The 25,654-nt window shown below is 41.4% G+C and overlaps 1 protein-coding gene across 1 annotated transcript in view; it reads left to right on the forward strand.

Annotated features, from left to right (window-relative positions):
* LOC126468584 (transcription factor IIIB 90 kDa subunit) overlaps positions 1–25,654 on the forward strand; it is a 371,910-nt gene that overhangs the window by 332,705 nt on the left and 13,551 nt on the right. Inside the window, exons 10-11 of the mRNA XM_050096561.1 lie at positions 11,149–11,349; positions 23,723–23,996. Coding sequence (XP_049952518.1) covers positions 11,149–11,349; positions 23,723–23,996 — 475 coding nt within the window. The remainder of the gene's footprint in view (positions 1–11,148; positions 11,350–23,722; positions 23,997–25,654) is intronic.

A 25,654-nucleotide genomic window follows, 5' to 3' on the forward strand; every position in this document is an offset into this window, starting at 1 on the left:
GACTTTCATGTATTGCGTCTTCCTTGAAATATATTTGTTCAACTTGAAGTTATAACAATTGGTGATTTTTCTTTTCCATCATTGACCCACATGTTTCCATGGCTACTTTAGAGCAACTATTGCAAGGTCTCATAGAACAGCAAATGCTTCTCACAAATGCGATTCATGATTTTGTCGCGGCATCAAATGCAGGGCGTCTCTCGTCATTGTTTCTACCTCCTTTTCCTCCTTACGACGAGACGGCGGAAGACTGGTCTGATTATGAAAAAAGTCTTCGACAGCACTTCTTGGCATTTCATGTCGCAGACGAACAAACATGTAAGTCTCTGTTCCTTTCATGGATTTCACCTCAAATGTATCGGTTGTTGTCACAATTGGCTCCTTTGAAAGATGCTGCGTCTTTGTCCTTTGCTGAAATGTGCTCACTTCTGTCCATCAATTTTCAAAAGCAAACGCATGTGGTAGCCTCTCATGTTGCCTTTTATCGTTGTCAAAAACAACTGAATCAATCCTATTGCGCTTGGGCTGCTGAACTTCACGGCCTCAGTAGAAAGTGTCAGTTTGTTACTGAAGTTCACAAAGAATCCTACGCTGATTCCGTGGTACGGGATGCTATTATCTGCTCGGCACCTGACAAAGAAGTTAGGCAACGTGCCCTTCAGTTGGCAAATCTGGCTCTAGATGAAGTCCTATCCATCGCTCAGTCTTTTGAAATTTTTTTGCAAATAGAGGCATGGGGCGGTGTCGGGGAAATACAACCTCTGTGGGATGTTGACGAAGCGTGTGTCGTGTCTCCGCTGGCCGTCATGGCCGTAGTATGCTCCCAAGCGCAGCCTCGGCCTAACCGTAAACAAACCTCTAAGAAACTGCAGCAAAACCCACGGCAACTTCCTTCATGTCCGCGGTGTTTTACGAAACATTCACGAGAAGATTGTCCACAACTTTGGGCCGTGTGTCACAAATGCAAAAAAAAGGGTCATGTGTCATCCGTTTGCAAATCCGACCGCATACGTGATGTTCATGCACATGACGCTGATTCTGATTCTGTGTTGTCTGTCAATTGTACTTCTTCCCTTTCAGGGAAGTTATTCCTCACTGTCCAAATACTTGGTCGAGATGTTCACGTGCAGGTGGATACTCGTTCTGCTGCCACTATCATCAATTCTCACACGTATCTTCAGATGGGTTCTCCATTCCTGTCACCTGTCACTAGGCAATTACGGGCTTACAATAAACAGAAGATTTCTCTCTTGAGACAATTTGATGCTGAGGTATCTTACAAATCTGTCATTCGCACTGTTCCCATATTTGCGGTCGACCATAGTAATGCGGAGAATCTTTTTGGTTTTGATGCCTTTCGCATTTTTGGGTTCTCCATAGATGAATCTGTCAATATCGTCTCTGATGCTATTCCTTATGCTCAACTAGATTCCTTGTCGACGACATTTTCGTCCCTTTTTTCTCCTGGGTTAGGCCGTGCAAACGACTTTGAAGCTCATATCACGCTCAAACCCACTGCTCAGCCTAAGTTTTTTCGAGCTCAGCCCATTCCTGTGGCCTTTTGTGATCAGGTCAAACGGGAGCTGGATCGTCTCACTGCTTCAGGGGTCTTGCTTCTTGTCACTTCCAGTGAGTGGTCCTCTCCTTTTGTTTCCGTTGCTAAGCCAAATGGTGATATTTGTCTCTGTGCCGATTCAAAGCCACTGTAAATGCTCAATGTCTTATCATCACTTACCCTATGCCTCGACCTGAAGAATTGTTCACTAAACTTGCTGGAGGCCAGTATTTTTCTAAACTTGACCTGTCAGAAGCTTATCATCAACTTCCTCTCGACACTGCTTCCCGGCAGTTTCTGGTCCTTAACATGCCTTTCGGCCTTTATCAATACCAACGATTGCCATTCGTAGCTGCCAGCGCCCCTGCTCTCTTTCAGTGATTCTTGGAACAGTTATTGCTCACTGTCCCTGGGTGTATAAATTACATGGACGACATTGTTGTCACTGGCTCCACCACTGACGAACATCTTCAAAATCTCCGCACACTTTTTCATGTCTTACAGACTGCCGGTCTTAAGTGTAATCTTCAGAAATAAAAATTTTTTCAGGCATCTATCACATACTTGGGGTTTCAACTCTCTCGGGATGGTATTCGTCCGCTTCAGCAAACTGTCGCTGCGATCAATGCCCTTCCTCACCCTACATCTGTTAAGGAACTGCAGGCCTTCTTGGGGAAAATAGCATACTATCACAAGCTTTTACCGTCTGCTGCTTTGGTGGCTCAGCCATTGCATCGCCTGTTGCATAAAAACGTGCCTTTTCAGTGGTCCGCGCCATGCGATGCGGCTTTCCAGAAATTGAAGACTATGCTGAAACAGGCACCATGCCTGGCTACTTATTGACCTGGCCAACATCTTGGTCTTGCCAAGGACGCCTCTCAATACGGGGTCTGTGCAGTCCTTGCGCAACGTTTTTCTGACTATTCTGAACAACCCATTGCTTATGCCCCCAAAACGCTCACGGATGCCCAAAAAAATTATCCTCAAATTGAAAAAGAAGCTTTGGCCATTATTTATGCTCTTCATAAGTTTGGTGTTTTTCTCTATGGATCCAAATTTCACCTTGTTACGGATCACAAACCACTTGCTTCTTTGTTTCATCCATCAACGTCACTTCCCGACAAGGCTGCACATCGCCTCCAGCATTGGGCTCTTTACTTGTCTCGTTTCAATTATGAGATTCATTTCTGGATGACAGCTCAACAAGCAAATGCTGATGCACTGTCTCGCCTTCCCATGGGTCCTGATCTGGCATTCGATAGGGACGAACTTTTGTGTTTCCACCTGGCTGTTGCCGAGCAGCAGGTTGTGGACGGGTTCCCCATCACTGGGGACCAGGTGGCGGCTGCTACGGGTTCTGACCCTACCCTCTCCCGGGTTTTACGCTGTATTCGTTCATCCACTAAGACTTCTCATCCGTTGCGGAACTACTACGCTTTGCCTTACCGCTTCACGGCTAGGGATGGTGTTATCCTCCTTTCCACCGAAAATGCTTCGCCGCGTGTTGTAGTATCTGCATCTTTGCGTGCTTTGGTCTTGCGCCTCCTTCATCAAGGGCACTGGGGTGTCTCTCGCACAAAATCTCTGGCGCGCCGTCATGTGTACTGGCCCGGTATCGACTCTGAAATCGCACACATGGTCGCTTCCTGCGGCCCTTGTGCGTCACAGGCCGCCACCCTGAAGTCATCTTTGTCACCGTGGCCTTCGCCTGAGAATCCCTGGGAGCGTATTCATGCTGACTTCGCGGGACCTTTTTTAGGTACTTATTGGCTTCTCGTTATTGATGCCTACTCTAACTTTCCTTTCATTGTCCGTTGCACGTCGCCTACCACTGCGGCAACCACAAATGCTCTAGCTCACATTTTCTCTTTAGAAGGCCTTCCCTCTACTCTTGTTACTGATAATGGTCCACAATTTGCCTCTTCCAATTTCGCGGATTTTTGTGCCCATCACGTCGTCATGCATGTTACAGCCCCTCCGTTCCATCCACAGTCAAACGGTGAGGCTGAATGACTGGTCCACACATTTAAGGCTCAGATGAGGAAACTCCTGACTTCTTCTGCTGCTGATGATGCACTTCTCCAATTTATTGGTTTCTTACCGTTTCACCCCCATGGGCGACCACAGCCTGGCTGAGCTCTTACATGGCCGACAGCCCCGCATGCTACTTCATCTTCTGTGGCCTTCCACCTCACGGCCGCGGGTGCCTTCGCTTGGCTGGTTCGCCGCCGATGACCTTGTATCGGTACGGGATATGGCAGGTGGCCAAAATGGAGTCCTGGCTGCATCTTATGACACCGTGGCCAATGCCTGTATGAAATCCAGACGGACACGGGTGTTGCAGTGCGTCATTCGGACCAGCTTCGGCCTCGTGTGCCAGCAACGCCTGTTCCGGATGCCGCTACACCACCTTCAGCTCTACCTGGCGCTCGGGATACTGGAATCTCACATTACTCACAACGCAGTTCTCTCACCATCATATTGGTGCCAGCACAAGGACTGACGCCACCAGGAGACATGCCCATGCAGGAACCAGATGACCATCATCTGTTGGAGCAACTCTACTCACCTCCTTCTCCTACAGATGTGGACACATCGCCCATGTCTCCTGTTATAACAACCGGACTTGCCGCAATGGGCAGATTGGTGCACGGGGCCCCAGCAGATTGGACCCCCACGTCTCGTGTCATCTCGACCCATTGTCATCGGGGACACTTCCGTCCATACGAGAAGCCTCCTCCTCAAGACTTTACGGCCAGTCAAACAACACCTATGGACGTTAGCAATCTACAGGCCACCTCCATCAAGACCCGTGCAAAAACTTCAAAGGGGGGAAAAGTGTTGTGACTCGCCGATCTTTCAAAGTGCCGCCGCGCAGTTATGCGCGTCCTCTACATGCGGCGCTGTCTGCCAGCCATGCAGCAGCAGTGCCACCTAAGCGGCCAGCCAGCCAGCAGCCGCTAGACTCCGACTCAGTTATGATTTGACTGTTAAAGTGTACACACGTCTAACTCTGTTTACTTGATCTGTGACTTTCATGTATTGTGTCTTCCTTGAAATATATTTGTTCAACTTGAAGTTATAAAACCTGCCTGTCTGAGTTTCTCATTAAGCTTAATTCCTTTCAATGTTGAATCACTGGATGCTGATCTTAGTCTAAAGAAGATGTACTCCCATGAGTTTCAGTGCCCCTCTTAAGGATTTTGCTATCAAGCCAGCCAATTTACCCTTCTCTTTCCAATTGAGATGCAGGCCATGCGTAGTGAAATCCCATCCACCAATTGCATCAACATGAACCAAACACATGTCTGATGCAGTATCCACCTGAAGCAGCTGCTCTAACTCCATGTTGACCCCCCCCCCCCCCCTTACAGAGGTGGTCAATGTCCTTAGTTTGAAGGACTTAATGTACCAATTCCATCACTTTACCAGGTTAACCTGGAACATTTCTTAAGCTATTCAGACCATTGACATTGTTATTAGGACTCCATGTTGAGTTTTGGAGAACATTATATTGTTGTGTTTTTAACTATTACTTCAGATCTAAACGTTGTGACCCATTTCATGGTTGTCCTCCACAAGATGTACTGGACAACCAAGGTATGGCCCTTCTGCTATCCTCATTGCAGTGGATGAAGTGTACATTTTCATCACATGGAAGGCTTTGATCACTTCTTGTCCATTGCAGTGTTAAACTGATGTAGTTATGGATGATTTGGAAATGAAATAATGGGTGAGAGTGTCAGCATGCAACCAACTTTTCTTCAATAGTACAAAGGAAGCTGCCAAACTTAATGTCCCCACCTGGTGGAAAGTTCCCAATCACCAATTCCACATGTCTTTAATACATAACATGGGGAAGACACCATTCTGCAGTTTCATAATCAAAAACTGAATGCTGCTAATTTTCCTTCCTTTGGCAGCAAGACCGCCATTGTTTGTACTACTTCCTCAGTAATACCCATGAATGTCTCCCTGCTGTTCTTGATAAGCTCTCACTTGTGATGTGATGACAATAAATTTTTCTTAATATTTTGGCTTACTTTTTAGTGTGCCCTATTTTCATACTTTAGTTGCCAGAGTTTAGTTGACCTAGTGACAAACAGTTTGACATTGGTAAAACAATAATGGTTCAGATATATTCTGTTCACACACATCCCTTTTTCTTCTTTCTAATTCAAAGACTTGTTATAAGCCTGCTAAGAAAAATTGTGGTGCATGGAATCTCTTTGTCCGAGTTGTCTTTAGATTCAGAATGTTCCTCTATCCTTATGAACTGTAACATAAATCTTATTTATGGATACTCCATTACTTCCTGGCAGAACAGTTCCATATGTATGTATGCATTAAAATGTAATGCAAATTGTAGTGTTAATCCATGTTCTTCAGTATACTAACATAGGTTCAATCAGTGAAGGGCTGTTAATACAGATTTACTGAAATTTAATCAAAAACTTTCTGTAAATCTATAGGTCTCAGTAAAATAGTAATTCATATTTACTGCTCCAACCTATAATTTTGTTCACAACTTTCTTATGATTAACTGTGCTATGTACACTTCTAAAGAAAGTTCATGCATTTGTTTGATTAAAAATCCAATGTTTGTTTTATGTGTCTAGTAAATATTTTGTACATTATAAAGAGATTCCTGGCAAGCCTACACTTTGTCTTTCTCTCTTACTTCTTGTAAGGTTGAATTATTACAGCATTGTTCTAGCTTTTAGGATATTTTCTTCCTCCACACACATTCTGTAAATAATTTTGGAAATTAATTTTGTATAGTTTTGCTTCCAGCTTGAACAGTTTCTGTTGAAACAACATTACCTTCAGGCACTTTTACATACTTTGTACTGCAAATGGCTTTATACACATCATGTGGCATTGTGTCAGGCATTTCATTATTTCAGGCATTCGAATGCTAGTGCAATTAATCAAATAGTAGTACAATTTTCTATCTGTTATTATTAATGAGCCATCTGCTATCTTAACAGATGAATTAGTGTTTGCCCAACAGATGTTAACTCTTTTGTTTTCTTCACACTCATAGTGTTTTCATTTGTTTCTCTTACCACTTTTTCATATAAATTCCCACTTTCTCTCAAGAAATTTTCAAATCGTTATTTTTTTAAATGCAGTTTAGTTCCATTTTCAATTACTTGAAACTTGCATATTTTGTTTAATATTTTCCTTTTTGTATTCAATACTTTATTTTATTTTACCTTGTAAATACCTGCAGCAAAATTTTATGTTTACTGAAATATTTTTGTTAGGTATTTGCTCATTGTCTTATGTAACAATCGGATGTGACTTGACTTTTACTAGGGGGTGCCTCTCCACTGTATACTCTGCTGGCCATTAAAACTGCAACATCATGATGGCAGCATGCAATAGATGTCAAATTAGCATGAAATGTACTACACATTCAGCTACATAAATGAGTAGCATTGCAGCATAACTGCACAAAGTAGATAGGAGTGATGTCATCTGCAGGCTGTGTATGAAACAAGATGTTGGTTTCACTTTCTAAAACTTCATATGAATGTTGGTTGTTCATGAGAAAATCATGTTATGCCCCAGGTAAGAAGAAGTAATCTCTACTAGCACAAGTCAGAATTGGGTAACAGCAGGAGTGAGGCTATGGAGACTTCTGTTTATTTTTTCAAAATATTCTTGCCATGTTCATCTACATCTACATCTACATCCATACTCCGCAAGCCACCTGACGGTGTGTGGCGGAGGGTACCTTGAGTACCTCTATCGGTTCTCCCTTCTATTCCATTCTCGTATTGTTCGTGGAAAGAAGGATTGTCGGTATGCCTCTGTGTGGGCTCTAATCTCTCCTCATGGTCTCTTCGCAAGATATACGTAGGAGGGAGCAATATACTGCTTGACTCTTCGGTGAAGGTATGTTCTCGAAACTTTGACAAAAGCCCGTACCGAGCTACTGAGCGTCTCTCCTGCAGAGTCTTCCACTGGAGTTTATCTATCATCTCCGTAACGCTTTCGCGATTACTAAATGATCCTGTAACGAAGCGCGCTGCTCTCCGTTGGATCTTCTCTATCTCCTCTATCAACCCTATCTGGTACGGATCCCACACTGCTGAGCAGTATTCAAGCAGTGGGTGAACAAGCGTACTGTAACCTACTTCCTTTGTTTTCGGATTGCATTTCCTTAGGATTCTTCCAATGAATCTCAGTCTGGCATCTGCTTTACCGACGATCAACATTATATGATCATTCCATTTTAAATCACTCCTAATGCGTACTCCCAGATAATTTATGGTATTAGCTGCTTCCAGTTGCTGACCTGCTATTTTGTAGCTAAATGATAAAGGATGTATCTTTCTCTGTATTCGCAGCACATTACACTTGTCTACATTGAGATTCAATTGCCATTCCCTGCACCATGCGTCAATTCGCTGCAGATCCTCCTGCATTTCAGTACAATTTTCCATTGTTAAAACCTCTCGATACACCACAGCAGCATCCGCAAAAAGCCTCAGTGAACTTCCGATGTCATCCACAAGGTCATTTATGTATATTGTGAATAGCAACGGTCCTATGACACTCCCCTGCGGCACACCTGAAATCACTCTTACTTCGGAAGACTTCTGTCCATTGAGAATGACATGCTGCGTCCTGTTATCTAGGAACTCCTCAATCCAATCACACAATTGGTCTGATAGTCCATATGCTCTTACTTTGTTCATTAAACGACTGTGGGGAACTGTATCGAACGCCTTGCGGAAGTCAAGAAACACGGCATCTACCTGTGAACCCGTATCTATGGCCCTCTGAGTCTCATGGACGAATAGCGCGAGCTGGGTTTCACATGACCGTCTTTTTCGAAACCCATGCTGATTCCTACAGAGTAGATTTCTAGTCTCCAGAAAAGTCATTATACTCGAACACAATACGTGTTCCAAAATTCTACAACTGATCGACGTTAGAGATATAGGTCTATAGTTCTGCACATCTGCTCGACGTCCCTTCTTGAAAACGGGGATGACCTGTGCCCTTTTCCAATCCTTTGGAACGCTACGCTCTTCTAGAGACCTACGGTACACCGCTGGAAGAAGGGGGGCAAGTTCCTTCGCGTACTCTGTGTAAAATTGAACTGGTATCCCATCAGGTCCAGAGGCCTTTCCTCTTTTGAGCGATTTTAATTGTTTCTCTATCCCTCTGTCGTCTATTTCGATATCTACCATTTTGTCATCTGTGCGACAATCTAGAGAAGGAACTACAGTGCAATCTTCCTCTGTGAAACAACTTTGGAAAAAGACATTTAGTATTTCCGCCTTTAGTCTGTCATCCTCTGTTTCAGTACCATTTTGGTCACAGAGTGTCTGGACATTTTGTTTTGATCCACCTACCGCTTTGACATAAGACCAAAATTTCTTAGGATTTTCTGCCAAGTCAGTACATAGAACTTTACTTTCGAATTCATTGAACGCCTCTCGCATAGCCCTCCTCACACTACATTTCGCTTTGTGTAATTTTTGTTTGTCTGCAAGGCTTTGGCTATGTTTATGTTTGCTGTGAAGTTCCCTTTGCTTCCGCAGCAGTTTTCTAACTCGGTTGTTGTACCACGGTGGCTCTTTTCCATCTCTTACGATCTTGCTTGGCACATACTCATCTAACACATTATGTACGACGGTTTTGAACTTTGTCCACTGATCCTCAACACTATCTGTACTTGAGACAAAACTTTTGTGTTGAGCCAACAGGTACTCTGAAATCTGCTTTTTGTCCTTTTTCTAAACAGAAAAATCTACCTACCCTTTTTAATATTCCTATTTACGGTTGAAATCATCGATGCCGTAACCGCTTTATGATCGCTGATTCCCTGTTCTGCGTTAACTTTTTCACATAGTTCGGGTCTGTTTGTCACCAGAAGGTCTAATATGTTATCGCCACAAGTCGGTTCTCTGTTTAACTGCTCAAGGTAGTTTTCAGATAAAGCACTTAAAAAAATTTCACTGGATTCTTTGTCCCTGCCACCCGTTATGAATGTCTGAGTCTCCCAGTCTATATCCGGCAAATTAAAATCTCCACCCAGAACTATAACATGGTGGGGAAATCTACTCGAAATATTTTCCAAATTATCCTTCAGGTGCTCAGCCACAACAGCTGCTGAGCCAGGGGGCCTATAGAGACATCCAATTACCATGTCTGAGCCTGCTTTAACCGTGACCTTCACCCAAATCATTTCACATTTCGGATCTCCGTCAATTTCCTTCGATACTATTGCACTTCTTATCGCTATAAACACGCCTCCCCCTTCACTGTCCAGCGGTATACATTCCAATCTGAGTTTAGGATTTCATTACTATTTACATCTGGTTTCAGCCAACTTTCTGTCCCTAGTACTATATGGGCGTTGTGACCGTTTATTAATGAGAGCAGTTCTGGGACCTTTCTGTAGACGCTCCTGCAGTTTACTATTAGCACATTAATATTGTTATTCCCTGTTGCATTTTGCCTACTCCTACCTTGCTGCGTCTCAGGAGGCGTCTTGTCGGGCCTAGGGAGGGGATTTTCTAACCTAAAAAACCCCCATGTGCACTCCACACGTACTCCGCTACCCTTGTAGCCGCTTCCGGCGTGTAGTGCATTCCTGACCTATTCAGGGGGACCCTACATTTCTCAACCCAATAGCGGAGGTCGAGAAATTTGCACCCCAGATCTCCGCAGAATCGTCTGAGCCTCTGGTTTAAGCCTTCCATTCGGCTCCAAACCAGAGGACCGCGATCGGTTCTGGGAACGATACTACAAATAGTTAGCTCTGATTTCACCCCGCGAGCGAGGCTTTCCGCCTTCACCAATTCCGCCAACCGCCTGTATGAACTGAGGATGACCTCTGAACCCAGACGGCAGGAGTCATTGGTGCCGACATGAGCAACAATTTGCAGTCGGGTGCACCCAGTGCCCTCTATCGCCGCCGGCAGAGCCTCCTCCACATTTCAGATGAGACCCCCTGGCAAGCAGACAGAGTGAACACTGGCCTTCTTCCCCGACCTTCCCGCTATTTCCCTAAGGGGCTTAATTGAAATCCCCCTGCTGACCTGTGACTATGGAAGGGCTATACTCAACACCATGCAGGATCTCAACAGTCCCACATGACCAGTGCTCAAAGGGACAGACTTATTTTTCATTCAGCCTTGCAGGACCATCCAGCCACATCACATACCTCTGGAGTCAGGAAATGAGCTTGTTTGCAGTGGATAAGTGTCCACAGGGACAGTGTGACAACATCTGGAGCACTATGGACTGCTAGCACAATGACCATTGTTGTGGATTGTCTTGATATAGCAGCAGAGCGAGGTGCACCTACAGTGGTGTGCTTATCAACAACACTGGACACTAGTGGCATCCTGTCATCTTTTCAGGCGAGTCCTGCTTCAGCTCTGTCAAAATTTGTTGCTCGTATACTTCACAGAAGTAGCCAGCAGTGGTTGCTTCTGTCTGTTAATGTATAACTTGACTCTTTCCACCTCCCTGAAGGCTCTCCTTGAAGCTCCCAAAGGGCTCTATTGTTAATGGGTGCATCTGCATTGATCTGCTGACTTTGCAGTGACATTTTATGTTGACAGGACCAGACATTGCCAGCATGGGCTTAACAGGATCTGTTGATGATCATACACAGAAAGAGGCAGAAGAGGAAAATGCTGAGTTAGATCTCGATGGAATAGATGATGCTGAAATTGACTCGTATATTATGTCAGAAAAAGAAACTAAATATAAAGATGATCTCTGGATGAAAATTAATGCTGCTTATCTCGAGAAACAGAAAGGTAATTATCTTAATTTTTAGTACTACAATATAACTATAGCATAACTGCATCATCTGGTTTTGCTTATTGTGGTTTGTGTTCCCTGACTTTTCAAATCACTGGAGGTAGCTTTTGATTCCATGAAATTGCAATCGAAAAAATGAAGTTTAACTCTGTTTATAACTACAATCATTTTAAAACTTAGAAACACCTTCAAGGACTTCGCTTTGACAAGAGGTGAGGTTGTGGGTCTGTCAACAAAGTCAAACCTTTTACAGTGGCGGTATCAACTAACTAGTCCCTTAGTGAGAGAAATATGTTCATCACCAGGATGACTATGTTGGGAAATAAATATGGAGACATGAAGAATAAAGGTGTAGAATGTTAATAAAGTTTGTTTTATTTTAAAAGCTTTAAAGTGTCTCACATAAGAAATTTAGAAGCATTACTTACTCCCTCGTACCATAACCGTTGTCACTTAGCCATTATCCACCCCATTTTGTTTTTGGATATATGAACTTTTTGTTTTTGGACATTTGAAAACTTCATTTATCCCCTCCCCTCCCCACTCCCTTATACTCCCTGTAGGCTGGAAACCACTTCCATGGCATCAGACGTGATGACTGCTCCCTGTGGCACATAACCAGCTTTTGGTAGATTTAATATCCATACCAGAAAACCCCAACCCTGGTTCACTTAATGGAAGGGTGGAGTGAAAACCTTCAAAGTAAATTTTCAGCAAAGAAGTAGATCTAAAAATTAAGTCTTTGATTGTGACGCTTCATCGTTTGTCGTTTCATATGAATTTGAGTGAGATTGGTCAGCAGGTCTAGAATAGATTTGTTTTGACTTTATTATTTAAAATTATTAAAAAATTGAAGGCTGTTTTTTAAACAAGTTGTTGGACCTGAATTTGAAGCACTTTACTACAAATCTTCCAGTGGTGCACATTCATTGTGTGTAACGTATCTAGACTTGGCTACAGACTGCTTTGTCAAGCCTATAAATATCCAGTGTCAAATTTCATTACATATTATCTTAGTTTACAAAGATTGCTAAGTGAAACATGAATGAAATGAGGCAATCAAAATATATTTCATAAGTACATTGTAGTGGAAAGGGCTGGTGAATACATCTAATGTAGTCTGTTACCAGTGATATGGAGAACAACCTGACCGCCATGTGCTGGGCCACAGGGTAGAAATGATGTACTCACTGAGTGGATAAAATTATGTAAGTTTCAAGATGGCCAGTAAAAATCTGTAGTGAGTAATGTTTGATGTTGGTGCTCCATAGCTTCACGATAGACATGAATGTGAATCACGGAGTAACTTTGTAACTATTCCCAAAAATTAGGAGAGACTGGTTTGAAATGTGGAATTATCTTTAGTTAGTGTCAGCATACCTCACTGAAATGTTTGGGTGAAACGCAGTGGTATCATTTGATTAATTCTTACTATTGTAATTTGTATACCAAGAAGACATAGGGCAGATAAATTAAAATTAATGTTGTTTAATAGTAATCAACACTATGCAAGCAGTCGTTTAGGTAAGCATGTGTATTACATGTATTATTTTGTTGGAATATTCTGCAAATAGGTTCAACAATGATCTATACTATCTATATTGCTGTAAATAAGTTGGTGACTCATTGATTAAAAAATTGAATATGTATGTGTTATCCATCTATAACTAGCTACTTTACCTTTAGGATGATAGTGATTTTTTGAAAAATCCAAGAATTCTTTCACTATTAAAATTTACTTGGGAAGTGAGCAGCAGTGTGTCAGTAATGGTAGAATTCTATAACTATTGAAGACATCTAAAACATAGATGTCATTATGATCATCATCATCATCATCATCATCAGTGTCATCACCGTCATTATCTTCATTATATTCCAAGAATTCTATGGCTGGCACTGCTTCTTGCTTTCCGTATTCCACTTTCTCCGATAATGCCAGTTCCTCGTTTGTAGTCCTCTGGCATCCATCATGTCCTAGACTTCTTGACCCCAGATCCTCTTAAGTTGTACATGCTTTCTTGTTTCTGTTGAGTTCCAATACCTCACTTTTTTTGCTCATCAGCTGTTGTCCATCATCATACTGTTTTAGACATTTCATCTTTATCATGTCTGTTATTGATTTATCAACACCTGTAGCCTTCCTTATGAGGGTATTTGGTGCACAGTCTAGCTTGGAGATGCCACAACTTCAGCTCCAGAAGTCCATTTATAGTACAAGCTACTTGTTTCTCTGATGCTAGTTTCTTCCCATATTTCTGCTCCCCACCTAGAAATATTTTCAAGAACTGAGTGATATATTACCTGTTTTATCCTTTTTGTTATTTTGATATTTCAAAGGACTGAGTTCAGTTGACGTATGGCCCTCTTGCCCTGCCCTGTTTTATTATTTATGTCATCGGCACTTCGTCCATTTGATGATGTCAAACTCCCAGACATGTAAAATACTTAAATCCCCTGCTCTTGATTTATGCCTAAACTACCCATTCTTATCTTCAAAGCATTTTGCTGACCTTGGCCCATCAGACAATCCCTATTGTCATTTACCACATTCCCCTCATACTGACCAACAATGGGATAATTCGTTCTCCACCCAGTACATGTATTCAAGTCCCCAATAATTAAATTTTCTTTTTGAGCATTCAGATCCCCAATAATAAAATTTTATTTTTGATCATTTATCTTCTTCAGTGATCCTGTCACCCCCACATAAAGTTTTTCTTTTTCCTCCATTTTGGCACCATCATTTAGTGCATACATAGCCATGATCATGACTGAATGGCTTAATGTTTTCATGTTCATTCGCAGAATCCTTTCTCTAATCTGATCCTAGCCTTAAAACTTTCATTTGCATCTCCAGAATTCTTTCACTAATCTGATCCTAAGATTTTATATCTTTTTTGTAAATTTTCCTGTTAGGTATGGAGACCCCAGTTCTGGCTCCCTCCTCTTTAGGCACAGTTATCATAAGAATTTAAAATGCAAACACAAAAGTGGTAATAAAGTAAGATTTTCATGTTTCGAAAAAAAGCAAACTTACAGGAATAGAAGGGAGTGGTAGGGAACCAAAAGGTTGACTTCATTTTATTGATAGAACTATAAAAAAGTGTAGCTTCAACATCATGTTTCCTATGGTGCTTCATTTCTGACAAAAGATAACCAATTGTCCCATACCAGTTGGTTTGTTTCCACAATATTAAATTAAAGTTAGTTATAAGTGTAGCAATTTGCTACCACCACCTATCAACCTGTGGGCAAACACACAACCATGTAATAAATTTAGTGGGTCAACTACCAGCCAAATTACAGTCAATAAATAGATCAGAAACACAGTTAAATATGAAACATATTATATTTACTCAATTATAAGATTAGATTAGATTCAGTTTTTGTTCCACAGACCCAAAAAATTAGATGATTCTCATGGTTGTGGAACATGTCAGATAAGGTTTTCCCCAAATTTGTCATTTGAAAACTATAGGGTCATCTTATATTCCTGTATTAAACTATTTCTGATGAGATCAACGTTTTACATTGTTTGATAAACTGCTATAAGTGTTGCCTTACATTTAGTGATAAAGCTTGAGCTGTTGAGGTCATGTGCAAATTCAGAAGGGTAGGGAGGGCAAATGATACTCGCACTTGGTACAGTATCGATCTTGCTTGAATAATCATGTAACATTTGACTTGTGCAGTGCTAGTGCAAGGAATATGCAAGAAAATATCAACTAGCCACCACAATAATCTATTTCGCTGCATAAAATTTGACAATTTTGTGAAAAACAGGAGGATATAGAATTCAATGTTGTTATCTTACAAATCTTGTTTTATTTGAGCAGATATGCAATAAATGTTCTCATACACGTATTGATACTGTATAAGACATGTATGGTGCTTGTTAAGTAAAGTTAACCTCGCAAGGCAAAATGTTGTCCTTCAAAAAACGTAACTTGATTCTCAATGCAAGTCAGTATATTATTTGTCTTATGAGATACTGCAATGATTTACCAAGTGGGGTGCAAAGGAGAATTTCTGTCATTGGTCTCTTATTAGAATACTGGGTAAAAACATTACCACCTTTTAATCAGCTTTAGAACAAATCGTGACATGCAGATGAAACAAGAAAGAAAAGTAATCAAAAATAAAACGTCTAAAAAGTCATATTAAACTGGCTAAAATTGTTATCAGGATAATGAATTACAGTGCCAAGACATCTTATGGAGAAAGTCCAACAGAAGTCACTAGATCACAGAATGAATGACAGTTTGAGAATCTTAGTGAATCATGATTGCAATCTTTTATTTAAGTACTAGTTGTTTTTGTTACACATGACCTGCATCCTAGAAGATATTGCAGTCCATGCTTCACAGTTGCTCAGCACAGCATTACAGAAGGGTTGGAGAGGGAACAGTGATACCAGCTTGGCTGAGAACTAGGATGGTTTGGGGAGGGGAGCAGTGAACAGGCAGCAAATTCCATCAAGCTCCCAGCAATGGGAACATATAACACTTCAGTTTCTCTGAATCCATTTGAACTGACTTTAAAATTAGACAGATACACAACAGTAGTACACATTTCTGGAAGAGGTGGTAAAAGACTACATAGGGGCCAGTGGCATACTTACGTGTTTCCTGCAACAATGTTGTTGATGCTCACTGTGAGGTATAATGGGAACAAAAGGGAGTATGTTAGCTGCTAGTTCTGTGCAGCCAATGGGAGGGCAATGGGCAGACAATATGTTTGGAAGCAGGAAACATTGTAACATTCTCACATCAGTATAGAAGCAAAATCTGATATATTCAGCAAGAAGCAGCTGCATTCTCAGGTTCCATCATAATCGCAACCTCAGATGTTGCAACATATTCAAAAGAAACAGTGAAATATTTGTGATAACAAAGATAAATTTCATAACTGTGCTATTAGGATGACAGTGATGATTAAAAATAGTAACACCACAGACAACAGGCATAAAAGGAGAAAAACGTAGTGAATATAAAAATTAATGTAAATCATTTCTTTTTATTTTAATTCTTGTGTTAGCAAAATGTAGACAATCAATAAATGACTTAAGTTTAAAATAGATATAATGCTGATGTGCCGCTGTCCTTGTGGGGGTGGTTCCCCTGTAGGAAGGTGGATGGGTACAGCCAGTGGAGTATGCTGCCACGGCAAACTGTGATGCTGGTGGATATCATTGTGGAAGCAAAAGTCATAAAAAGAGATGAACCGAAAAACCACTTTACAAGAGAGGCCTTCAGCATGAAAGACAGAGGACAATGCCTTGAGAATCATGACTGCTGTGGTAGATAAACAACAAACAACATAAGAAAACATGGAAAAGACATCAACCAACAGTCAAAAAGTATCTAAAAAGGGTCCAGCAATCTTGATATCACTTCTGTCCCAAGGTATTGTTGGTACTGGCCAAGGGAAAAAACAGCGTGCAGTGCTGCCTGTTGGTTTAGACACTTGTCGCAGACTGTGACCCACTGTTCCACCTAGTAATCAATGTGTTTAAGCACTGGGTCTGTAGCTACTGGGGATGTAATCCTGGAGTTGGCAATGGAGAAAGTATCAAATAGTCTGTCATGCTTTCATGGCAAATGGAAAATATGATGATTTGTCTTGAGCAGACAATGGATTGAGCACTAATGCATATGCCACTATGTAGCATGGAAAGACAAAGACTATGTAATCATAACAGAGAATTCAAAAGTAACAAAGCCTGGAACTCAAACAAATTCTCAGCATGAGGATCATTAACAACCCCATAAGTGTTTTGATGGAACACAACTTTATAAATTGACTAACAACAGGAATGTGATGTTTATTGCAGCTTACCAGATGATGTTTGCAGGAACCAGTGGCTGGGAGCTCAGCCATGCATATGTTTGAGGGTTGAGGAGTGAAACAGCTGCTCCAGTGTTCACAAGCAGCTCCCTCATATTGCATAAAGCAAGAGGGGCCAGAGGAAAATGCTGCATGGTGTCCTTGTTGTTGTAGCTGGTTGAGTTGTTCATTGCGGTGATGTTCCCTGGTATAAACTGCAGTGACTTCCTCTTCTCACAGTGAGCTTGCCCCATGCACCGATGTGGTTCACAAACGATGATACCTTGCTGAGTCATACTGCAGTGGCTGAAACCATGCTACACAGGCCTCTGTTGGGATTACAGCTGGGGGACATGGTGGCTGTGGCAGTGGGACAGGCCAGTGCCCTGTCTCAGTGACCATCCGTGGCAGTCACTGTTTAGCATCACCAGGCCAGGGTTCTCAGCTTCAGCCCACTCATGGTGTTTGTGCAGTGTCCCAGGACGATGGCGCTAGTGCGTTACCACAATGCACACCAGGTGATGACTCCCATTACAGGCAGCTGCCTGCTGATGGCATCTGATGATAGTGATGGTGATGACTACAGTGGTGGCATCACTACTCCAGTGACGACATCACTCTGGTGCCTCCTAGGCTACGACCCGAATTATGATTATGACTGTTACGATGACTGCGATGACTCCAAATTGGTGGTGGCACTGAGTGACACAGGCTCTTTGTCACTCCAGTGCCTCAAGATGTTTGCAGTTCTTCCTCCCCAGTAGGCCAGTGGAATATTCCGATGTAACTGACCCAATTACCACTCTCAATGTTGACAGTCTCACATGTGGCAAGATGCTTCTTGTCACATCCCCCAGTGGTCGGTGATACAGTGTTCTCCTTTGTGTTCCTTAACTCGACACTCCTCTGAGACACTTGTATCACGGTAGCATATCATTGGCAGCAGAACAAAATGTAACACACATACGAGTTCTGGCTCCCAATATTCCTACACGTTTTAACTAACTTCATTACTCTAAAACTCCTACCTTTAACTAACTTAATCACTATAATCATTTGACCCTTTACACAACAGTAAAGAGTGCTCTGACAAACCACATCTCCAGGCACTAGGCGGATGATCGCATCCCTAACCATGAAGACTGCATATGATGTGGGGCAGATTGTAGGCAGAAAAGACGTGGAGACTGACGTGGCTGATTGTGGCACTAGCAAAAATTCAACATGAGTGGTAAGGGCATGGGTGAGCAAGCTATGATAAAAAGAGAACAAACAACACAAGACAGCAAAGGAGAGTGAAACAGTTCCTGAAATGGGGGATAGCCAACACAACAACTAAGAGAAACAGGCCAGTTCCTAAAAAGGGGGCCAATGAACAGAACAACAAAGAAAGGGAGGCTGTGTCTGAAAAGGAGACCAATGAATATAGCAGTGAGAGCACGCGAGAAGAAATTGAAGACAGAAACAAAGCCATACAAGTGTCCATGTCTGTTACCCAAAATATGAAAAATTTCTCCTGGATCCACGAGTAAAAACTTGCTGAACTGCAACATAGTCATTGGATGGCTAAAAACAGTGGTAGTGCACAGGGAGATGGTGGAATCTGCATTGTCAGCATAGCCATGAAGTCATCTAAGAAGGAGTTGCTGTTGCTGGAGAAGTGAACAAAGAACTGCGTACATGGAGAACTACGTGAAAAAACATTCACTGAAGTTAGGCACACAAAAGATCCAAAGTTGAACCCAGGAAAGTTCTGTAACAGAGCACACCAAAGTTCTACTCATTGCCACTTGTGTTGTGGCTCTAAACGTGATAAAAGATAGGGTTGTCAGAAACCAGGAAGTAACAGAAGTAATGACTTGTACAAGACTTGTTGGCACTTGCAGACTGGTGACAAATACAGACTGGTAGCTGGAGCCTGTGAGTGGTAATATAAAGAGCATTTGCCAACCGGGGGCCACTGTCGCTCAGCTGAGGCAATTGAGGCACCAAACCATGATTAGCAACCTCTGGTGGGGGTGTGGAGCAGCCAAATGATGTGCTACTCAAAACTGTGAGATTCATGCCATGTTAGGGGCGGCGAAAGTGTAGTAATGTACAGATTACTATAATACCAACACACAACAAATAAAATAAATCTCCAGAATTGCAGATTGTCGCACCAGAATGAATGTGTTCAAACTACCTGCTACCATGTTATCACAAGCTAACATCAGCTGCTCTTAGGCTGCTCAGCTCTTACCCAGACCAAGAACACCAACAAAAGACCTTAAATCTGCACTGCTTTCTTCTTTCATAGCTTGTTCCTGTAACCACTGTTATGCTAAAGTTAGCTTTTAAGTTATAGACCATCATTTGACATTATTTACAGTTGATATACATATTTTATATTACACAAATAAGATACAGCTTTATGATATGTTTACAGCCCATTATTATACAGATTAATTTTATACATACCAATAATCATGGTTTTTAGAGGCTATTTTTGCAATACAAGTTGAAACTGCAGGAACTGCAAGTTCAAAACTTGATTCTTCATGCCCTTACGTTACTGCTTTGGTCAAACGCCACTCTTACAACATCACACTACCAGAATTTCATACTAATATGTATAAACAGTAAAAGACAATAATATAAACTTTTTATGCAGAGGTTGATCTTTTTTTGTAATTGTTGTGGATACTTTGCTATGGCACACAACAATTGTAGTATGATTTTTTTGTTTATAACAAATTCCTCTTTTGTTTAAAATTGTCTCATAGCCTCAAGCTGTAAGTAACTTCATTCTCTGTCAGATGGTATATCATTTGTTTGTGAATGGTGTCTGTAATTGTAAATATTTTTATTATAAACTACAGTGTGTGTGTGTGTGTGTGTGTGTGTGTGTGTGTGTGTGTGTGTGTGTATGATGTGACTTACCGAACGAAAGTGCTGGCAGGTCGATAGACACACAAACATACACATGAAATTCAAGCTTTCGCAACAAACTGTTGCCTCATCAGGAAAGAGGGAAGGAGAGGGAAAGACGAAAGGATGTTGGTTTTAAGGGAGAGGGTAAGGAGTCATTACAATCACGGGAGCGGAAAGACTTACCTTAGGGGGAAAAAAGGGGTATACACTCGCGCGCGCACACACACACATATCCATCTGCACATACACAGACACAAGCAGACATTTTTTCCCCATTACTACTTTTTTGTTCTTGACTGGCAATAATTTTATTTGAATCATCAGTCTTTTTTTTAAATATATAATTTAATTCTAGATGTGCTCAGAACCTCATCACATTAGTGTGCTGCTTGCAAGCACCGCAGTTTACTTAGTGACATGGGGTTTTCTGGAAGTGGTGACATAGCTGGCTATGACTCAGCAGCCTCAAGCTTTTTTATGGCATGCAGTACATCTCACATACCTTATATAGCCATCTTGCTGCAACTCCACCATTTATATGTCACTCAACTCAATCTTTGCTCTTTGTGATAGATTTATACATGTAAAATCTATAGCTTGTCGAGTTATATGTTCATCTGTAAAGGTGGCCACATATAGAACACTAATGCGATCCATTCTCAAGTACTGCTCGAGTGTTTGGGATCCCCACCAGGTTGAATTAAAGGAAGATATAAAAGCGATTCAAAGATGTGCTGCTAGACTTGTTATCACTAGGCTCGATCAGCATGTGAGAACTACAGAAATGCTGTGCGAACTTGAATGGGAATCTCTGGCCGAAAGACACCATTCGTTTCATGAAACAGTACTGAGAAAACTTAGAGATCTGGCATTTGCTGCTAATTGCAGAACAGTTCTACTGCTGCCAATGTGCACTTCATATAAGGACCACAAAAACAGGACAAGGAAAATTAGGACTTGTACAGAGACATATAGACAGTCATTCTCCTGTCACTGTATTTCCGAATGTAACAGGAACGGAAATTACTAGTAGTGTACTTGTAGAGTATGTATGTACATGTGGATCAACACTAGACGTTAACCCTGAGGCAATAAATGCTTGTTTGCTATGTAATTGTTGTTCTTTCAGATCTGATTTAAAAAATTTCCTTTCATAGTATGGAGGCCTATAATACATTAGTTTAAAACAAACCATCTATAACCCCTTGGAGAAGCTGGTATTGACTTGAAAATTATTAATAAAAAATAAAGAAATAAAGTGTGTGTGTTTTAAAGTATTGTCCGGACCATGAACATTTGAATTGAAGTCCAAAAAAGCAACAGCTCATTGTCTGCAAATACCATTTACAGAATCATGTTAAAAGGGAAATCACAAACAATTCTCAAGCAAACGTAATTCAACTGAGAAGGTTTTCTGCTGCCAGACTTCTGTACTTCATAAAAAATTTAGGAACTTAAATGGATTTGAACAGCATATTCAGTACAAAATTAATAGCATGGTTTGTAAGCCACTTCCCAGGCTGTGGCTAAGCCATGTCTCCACAATATCCTTTCTTTCAGGAGTGCTAGTTCTGCAAGGTTCACAGGAGAGCTTCTGTAAAGTTTGGAAGGTAGGAGACGAGATACTGGCAGAAGTAAAGCTGTGAGTACCTGGCGTGAGTCGTGCTTCGGTAGCTCAGATGGTAGACCACTTGCCCGCGGAAGGCAAAGGTCCCGAGTTCGAATCTCGGTCAGGCACACAGTTTTAATCTGCCAGGAAGTTTCATATCAGCGCACACTCCACTGCAGAGTGAAAATCTCATTCTGGAAACATCCCCCAGGCTGTGGCTAAGCCATGTCTCCGCAATATCCTTTCTTTCAGCAGTGCTAGTTCTGCAAGGTTCGCAGGAGAGCTTCTGTAAAGTTTGGAAGGTAGGAGACGAGATGCTGGCAGAAGTAAAGCTGTGAGTACCGGGCGTGAGTCATGCTTTGGTAGCTCAGATGGTAGAGCACTTGCCCGCGAAAGGCAAAGGTCCCGAGTTCGAGTCTCGGTCGGGCACACAGTTTTAATCTGCCCGGAAGTTTCATATCAGCGCACACTCCGCTGCAGAGTGAAAATCTCATTCTGGTTATTGCAGATGATTACCAGTTTTTTATAACATTATTCCAGATGCTGCTTGCCCATCCAGTGACAGTTTGTTATTAAAAATAATTTGATATCTGCTTTATAAGCATGTTTCATTTTACCTGGTTTCTCAGGACTGCCGAAGTATAAGTACCCCTTATTTTCTTTCCAGAAAATCTCTATAGTGCAATATGGTCTACACATATATATACTTTGTGAGAAGAATTCTTTTGATTGTGAACACTGTCACTCATGCACAGTGGTTTGTACATTTTTATCCCTTCTGAAATTCTTGCCTTTTAAGCAATTATTTGAACTGTCTGAACACATGAAAGACATTCGAGGTGAGGTCTGGTGAGTAAGGTGGGTGATTGAGACATTGAGTAAGGTGGGTGATTGAGACATTAGAATTTCATATTTTGTGTTGTTGATACAGTTGAACAGGAAGTATTGGGAAGAGCATTGTTTATCAACTGTACAACTCATGCTCTCTCTATCTTTATTGGGTGAAAAAGGAATATTTTTGGAGTGTAATTTGGAAAGGGGATTAACACAGTGGCCAGTAATTCATACTCAAAGCTACTTCAAAATCATCTTCACCCTGCAATCAGAAGTGAACAATGTTGTTCACTTCTGATTGCAGGGTGAAGATGATTTTGAAGTAGCTTTGGGTATGAATTACTGGCCACTGTGTTAATCCCCTTTCCAAATTACACTCCAAATATATTCCTTTTTCACCCAATAAAGATAGAGAGAGCATGAGTTGTACAGCTGATAGTTGAATGAAGATCTTTTTTCAAAGAGCTCTGACTCCATTCCTTACTAGATCTTTTCATTTCAGATTGGTCATAGTGCACCCTGGTTTCATCTCCTGTAACAAGTCTGCCCAGAAAGCCATTACCTTTGACCTGGAAATGACACAGAAGCTTCTCACAGGCACTGATGCAACAGTCTCTCAATTCAACAATCACATGCTGTGGCACATATCAAGCAGACACATCATGGACAATATTGTGTGCTCAAACAACACTTATATCCAAAATAGTGGTTATTTCATTTACAGTAACATGCTTGTTTTCTTTCACAAACTCTTCCACTACAGAAATGTTTTTATTCATTTCTATATGGAATATTTGGCCTGGGTAAAATGGTACAACCCACAGAAGTCAGCCTTTTAAACTCTCTGCATCACTCATACACTTGCTTCAGAGACACATGTGAAGCATCATACTTTTGTGTTCATCCTGTGGAACATTTCTGCTGGTTTAACAGCTTCACTACTCTGAAAACATATCACGGATCACTTCTCCAATGTGGTGCAAGTCAACAACAGGCTGGAAACTATTTGTCATTTGTCTAACAAAAGGAAAACTCCTGCAAAAATGATAGTACAAGTTTTAGGAATTTTATTGCACTTTCAAACTTCTCATTTGAATCCTCCTCCTATATTTGTTGTATTTTCTTCTTATATTTTGGGTCTTCTGTGTCTACAGTTTATGGCCTCACTGTAACAACATTTGTTTTAGAAAAAGCTGAAAAGTTGGCAAAGGAAAAAGAAGAAGGGAAGCCAGAAAAGAAGAAGAGAAGATGTGGAAATAGGAAAATTAGAATCCCACCTTCAAGTTCTGCAGGAGAAGCAATTGAGAAAATGCTGCAGGAGAAAAAAATATCATTAAAAATTAATTATGATGTCTTAAAAAGCCTAAATGCAAAAGATGGAGGACAGCCTGAGAAGACGTCTGAATCAACAACAGCTGGCTCAGCCAGCTCATCGCAGCTAATAAAATCTCTGCCTGCAAGGTAAGTATATAAATCTTCATCCATATTATCTATGTCTTTCTGTAGCAACACTTATGCATTTTCTGAAAGTTACTTTTAAACTATAGAACCTGATCCCACACTTGTAATGAGGTGATCCATCACCCCTAGTAGAACAGCCTATGCTGCACCCCTCCCCCGGTAAAACTAACATCTGCAATTTTTTCCATGTAGATTAAGCTCATTTTATAATTTTGTCTCGGTCAATAAAAATGAAGTATTAGTGTAAAATAGTACTTAAATGAATTACATTGTCCAGTCACCTGAATAACTGTGTTGTCAGTGCAGATTGCTGCGAGATATGCAGGTGCTGATAGGAATGTGGAGCCATGTCAGCTCCAGTGCCACGGCCAGCTTGCTAGGTTTCTTGGTTCAGGACCCATGGTGTGAACAGCCTGTTAAGGTGGTCCCACAGATCATCAATTGGGTTTAAATCTGGAGAGTTTGATAGCCAGGGAAGTACAGTAAACTCATCCTAGGCTCTTCAAACGATGCACATACACCCTCAAGCTGAGTGACACGTTACATTGTACTGCTGGTAGATGCCATCATGCCAAGGAAAAACAAAGTGCATGGACATGCTCCCCAAGGATAGGTACATATTTTTGTTGATCCATTGCACCTTACAGAATGATGAGATCACCTAGGGAATGACACGAAAGCTTTCCCCAGACCATAATGCTCTGACAATTATTGTGGGGTGTATGCTTTCAGGCATTTCACACCAACAGCCATATGTCTGATGGGACACAAAATGTGATTCACCTGAAAAGACCACCTGTCACCATTCAGTGTACATCCAGTTCTGGTATTGGCTTGCAAAACCCAGCCTTCATTGCTGATGAACAGCAGTCAGCATGGGTACATGAACCAGGCTGCTTCTGTAGAGGCAGATATGCACAAACCTATACTGAACAGCTATTGAGGAGACATTGTTTATAGCCCCTTGGTTCATCTGAGTGGTTAGTTGCTCAACAGTTGCATGTCTGCTTGTCCATACACACCTCCATAGCTGTCATTCACCACTGTCATCTGTGGCCCTTGGTGCACCACAGTTGCCTCGATACCTGTTTTGTAATAGAGCCATTTTGCCATGCACGGCTTACTTTAACCATTCCAGCACATGAACAGTTTTAGCTGTTTCGGAAATGCTTCCACCCTTGGCCCAAAACCCAGTGATCTTGCCCTTTCGGATGTCAGATAAATCGCTCCATTCCCTCATTACGACAGTGACTGCATTGTTTTTCCCATCCCCTCCAACACACTTACATACTCTCCACCACTAGCGCTGCCATCTGCTGTCTGTGAGAGGTTATTGGACGTGTATGTCGAAGTTAGTTAGTTAGTTACATGTTCCATTGATCAACAGCACGGAAAAACTGTTATGATATGGAACATGTCAAATGCACAAGAAATGTGCACAGGAAACAAGGTGTTTTTTGTTTTGTTTTGTTTTTTGTTTTTTTACATTATAGCGTTATACCTAAATATTTCTATTATCTATCCCATTCCCTTAAATGGCACAAAATGCATATATTATATCTCCAGATTTATTTACTCATATTCAAGAATTCATCAATGGTATAGAAGGAGATGTCAAGGAGGTATGATTTCAGTTTGTTTTTGAAACTATTGCTGCT

The sequence above is a fragment of the Schistocerca serialis genome, chromosome 1 (assembly GCF_023864345.2).
Source record: "Schistocerca serialis cubense isolate TAMUIC-IGC-003099 chromosome 1, iqSchSeri2.2, whole genome shotgun sequence".
Taxonomy (NCBI): domain Eukaryota; kingdom Metazoa; phylum Arthropoda; class Insecta; order Orthoptera; family Acrididae; genus Schistocerca; species Schistocerca serialis.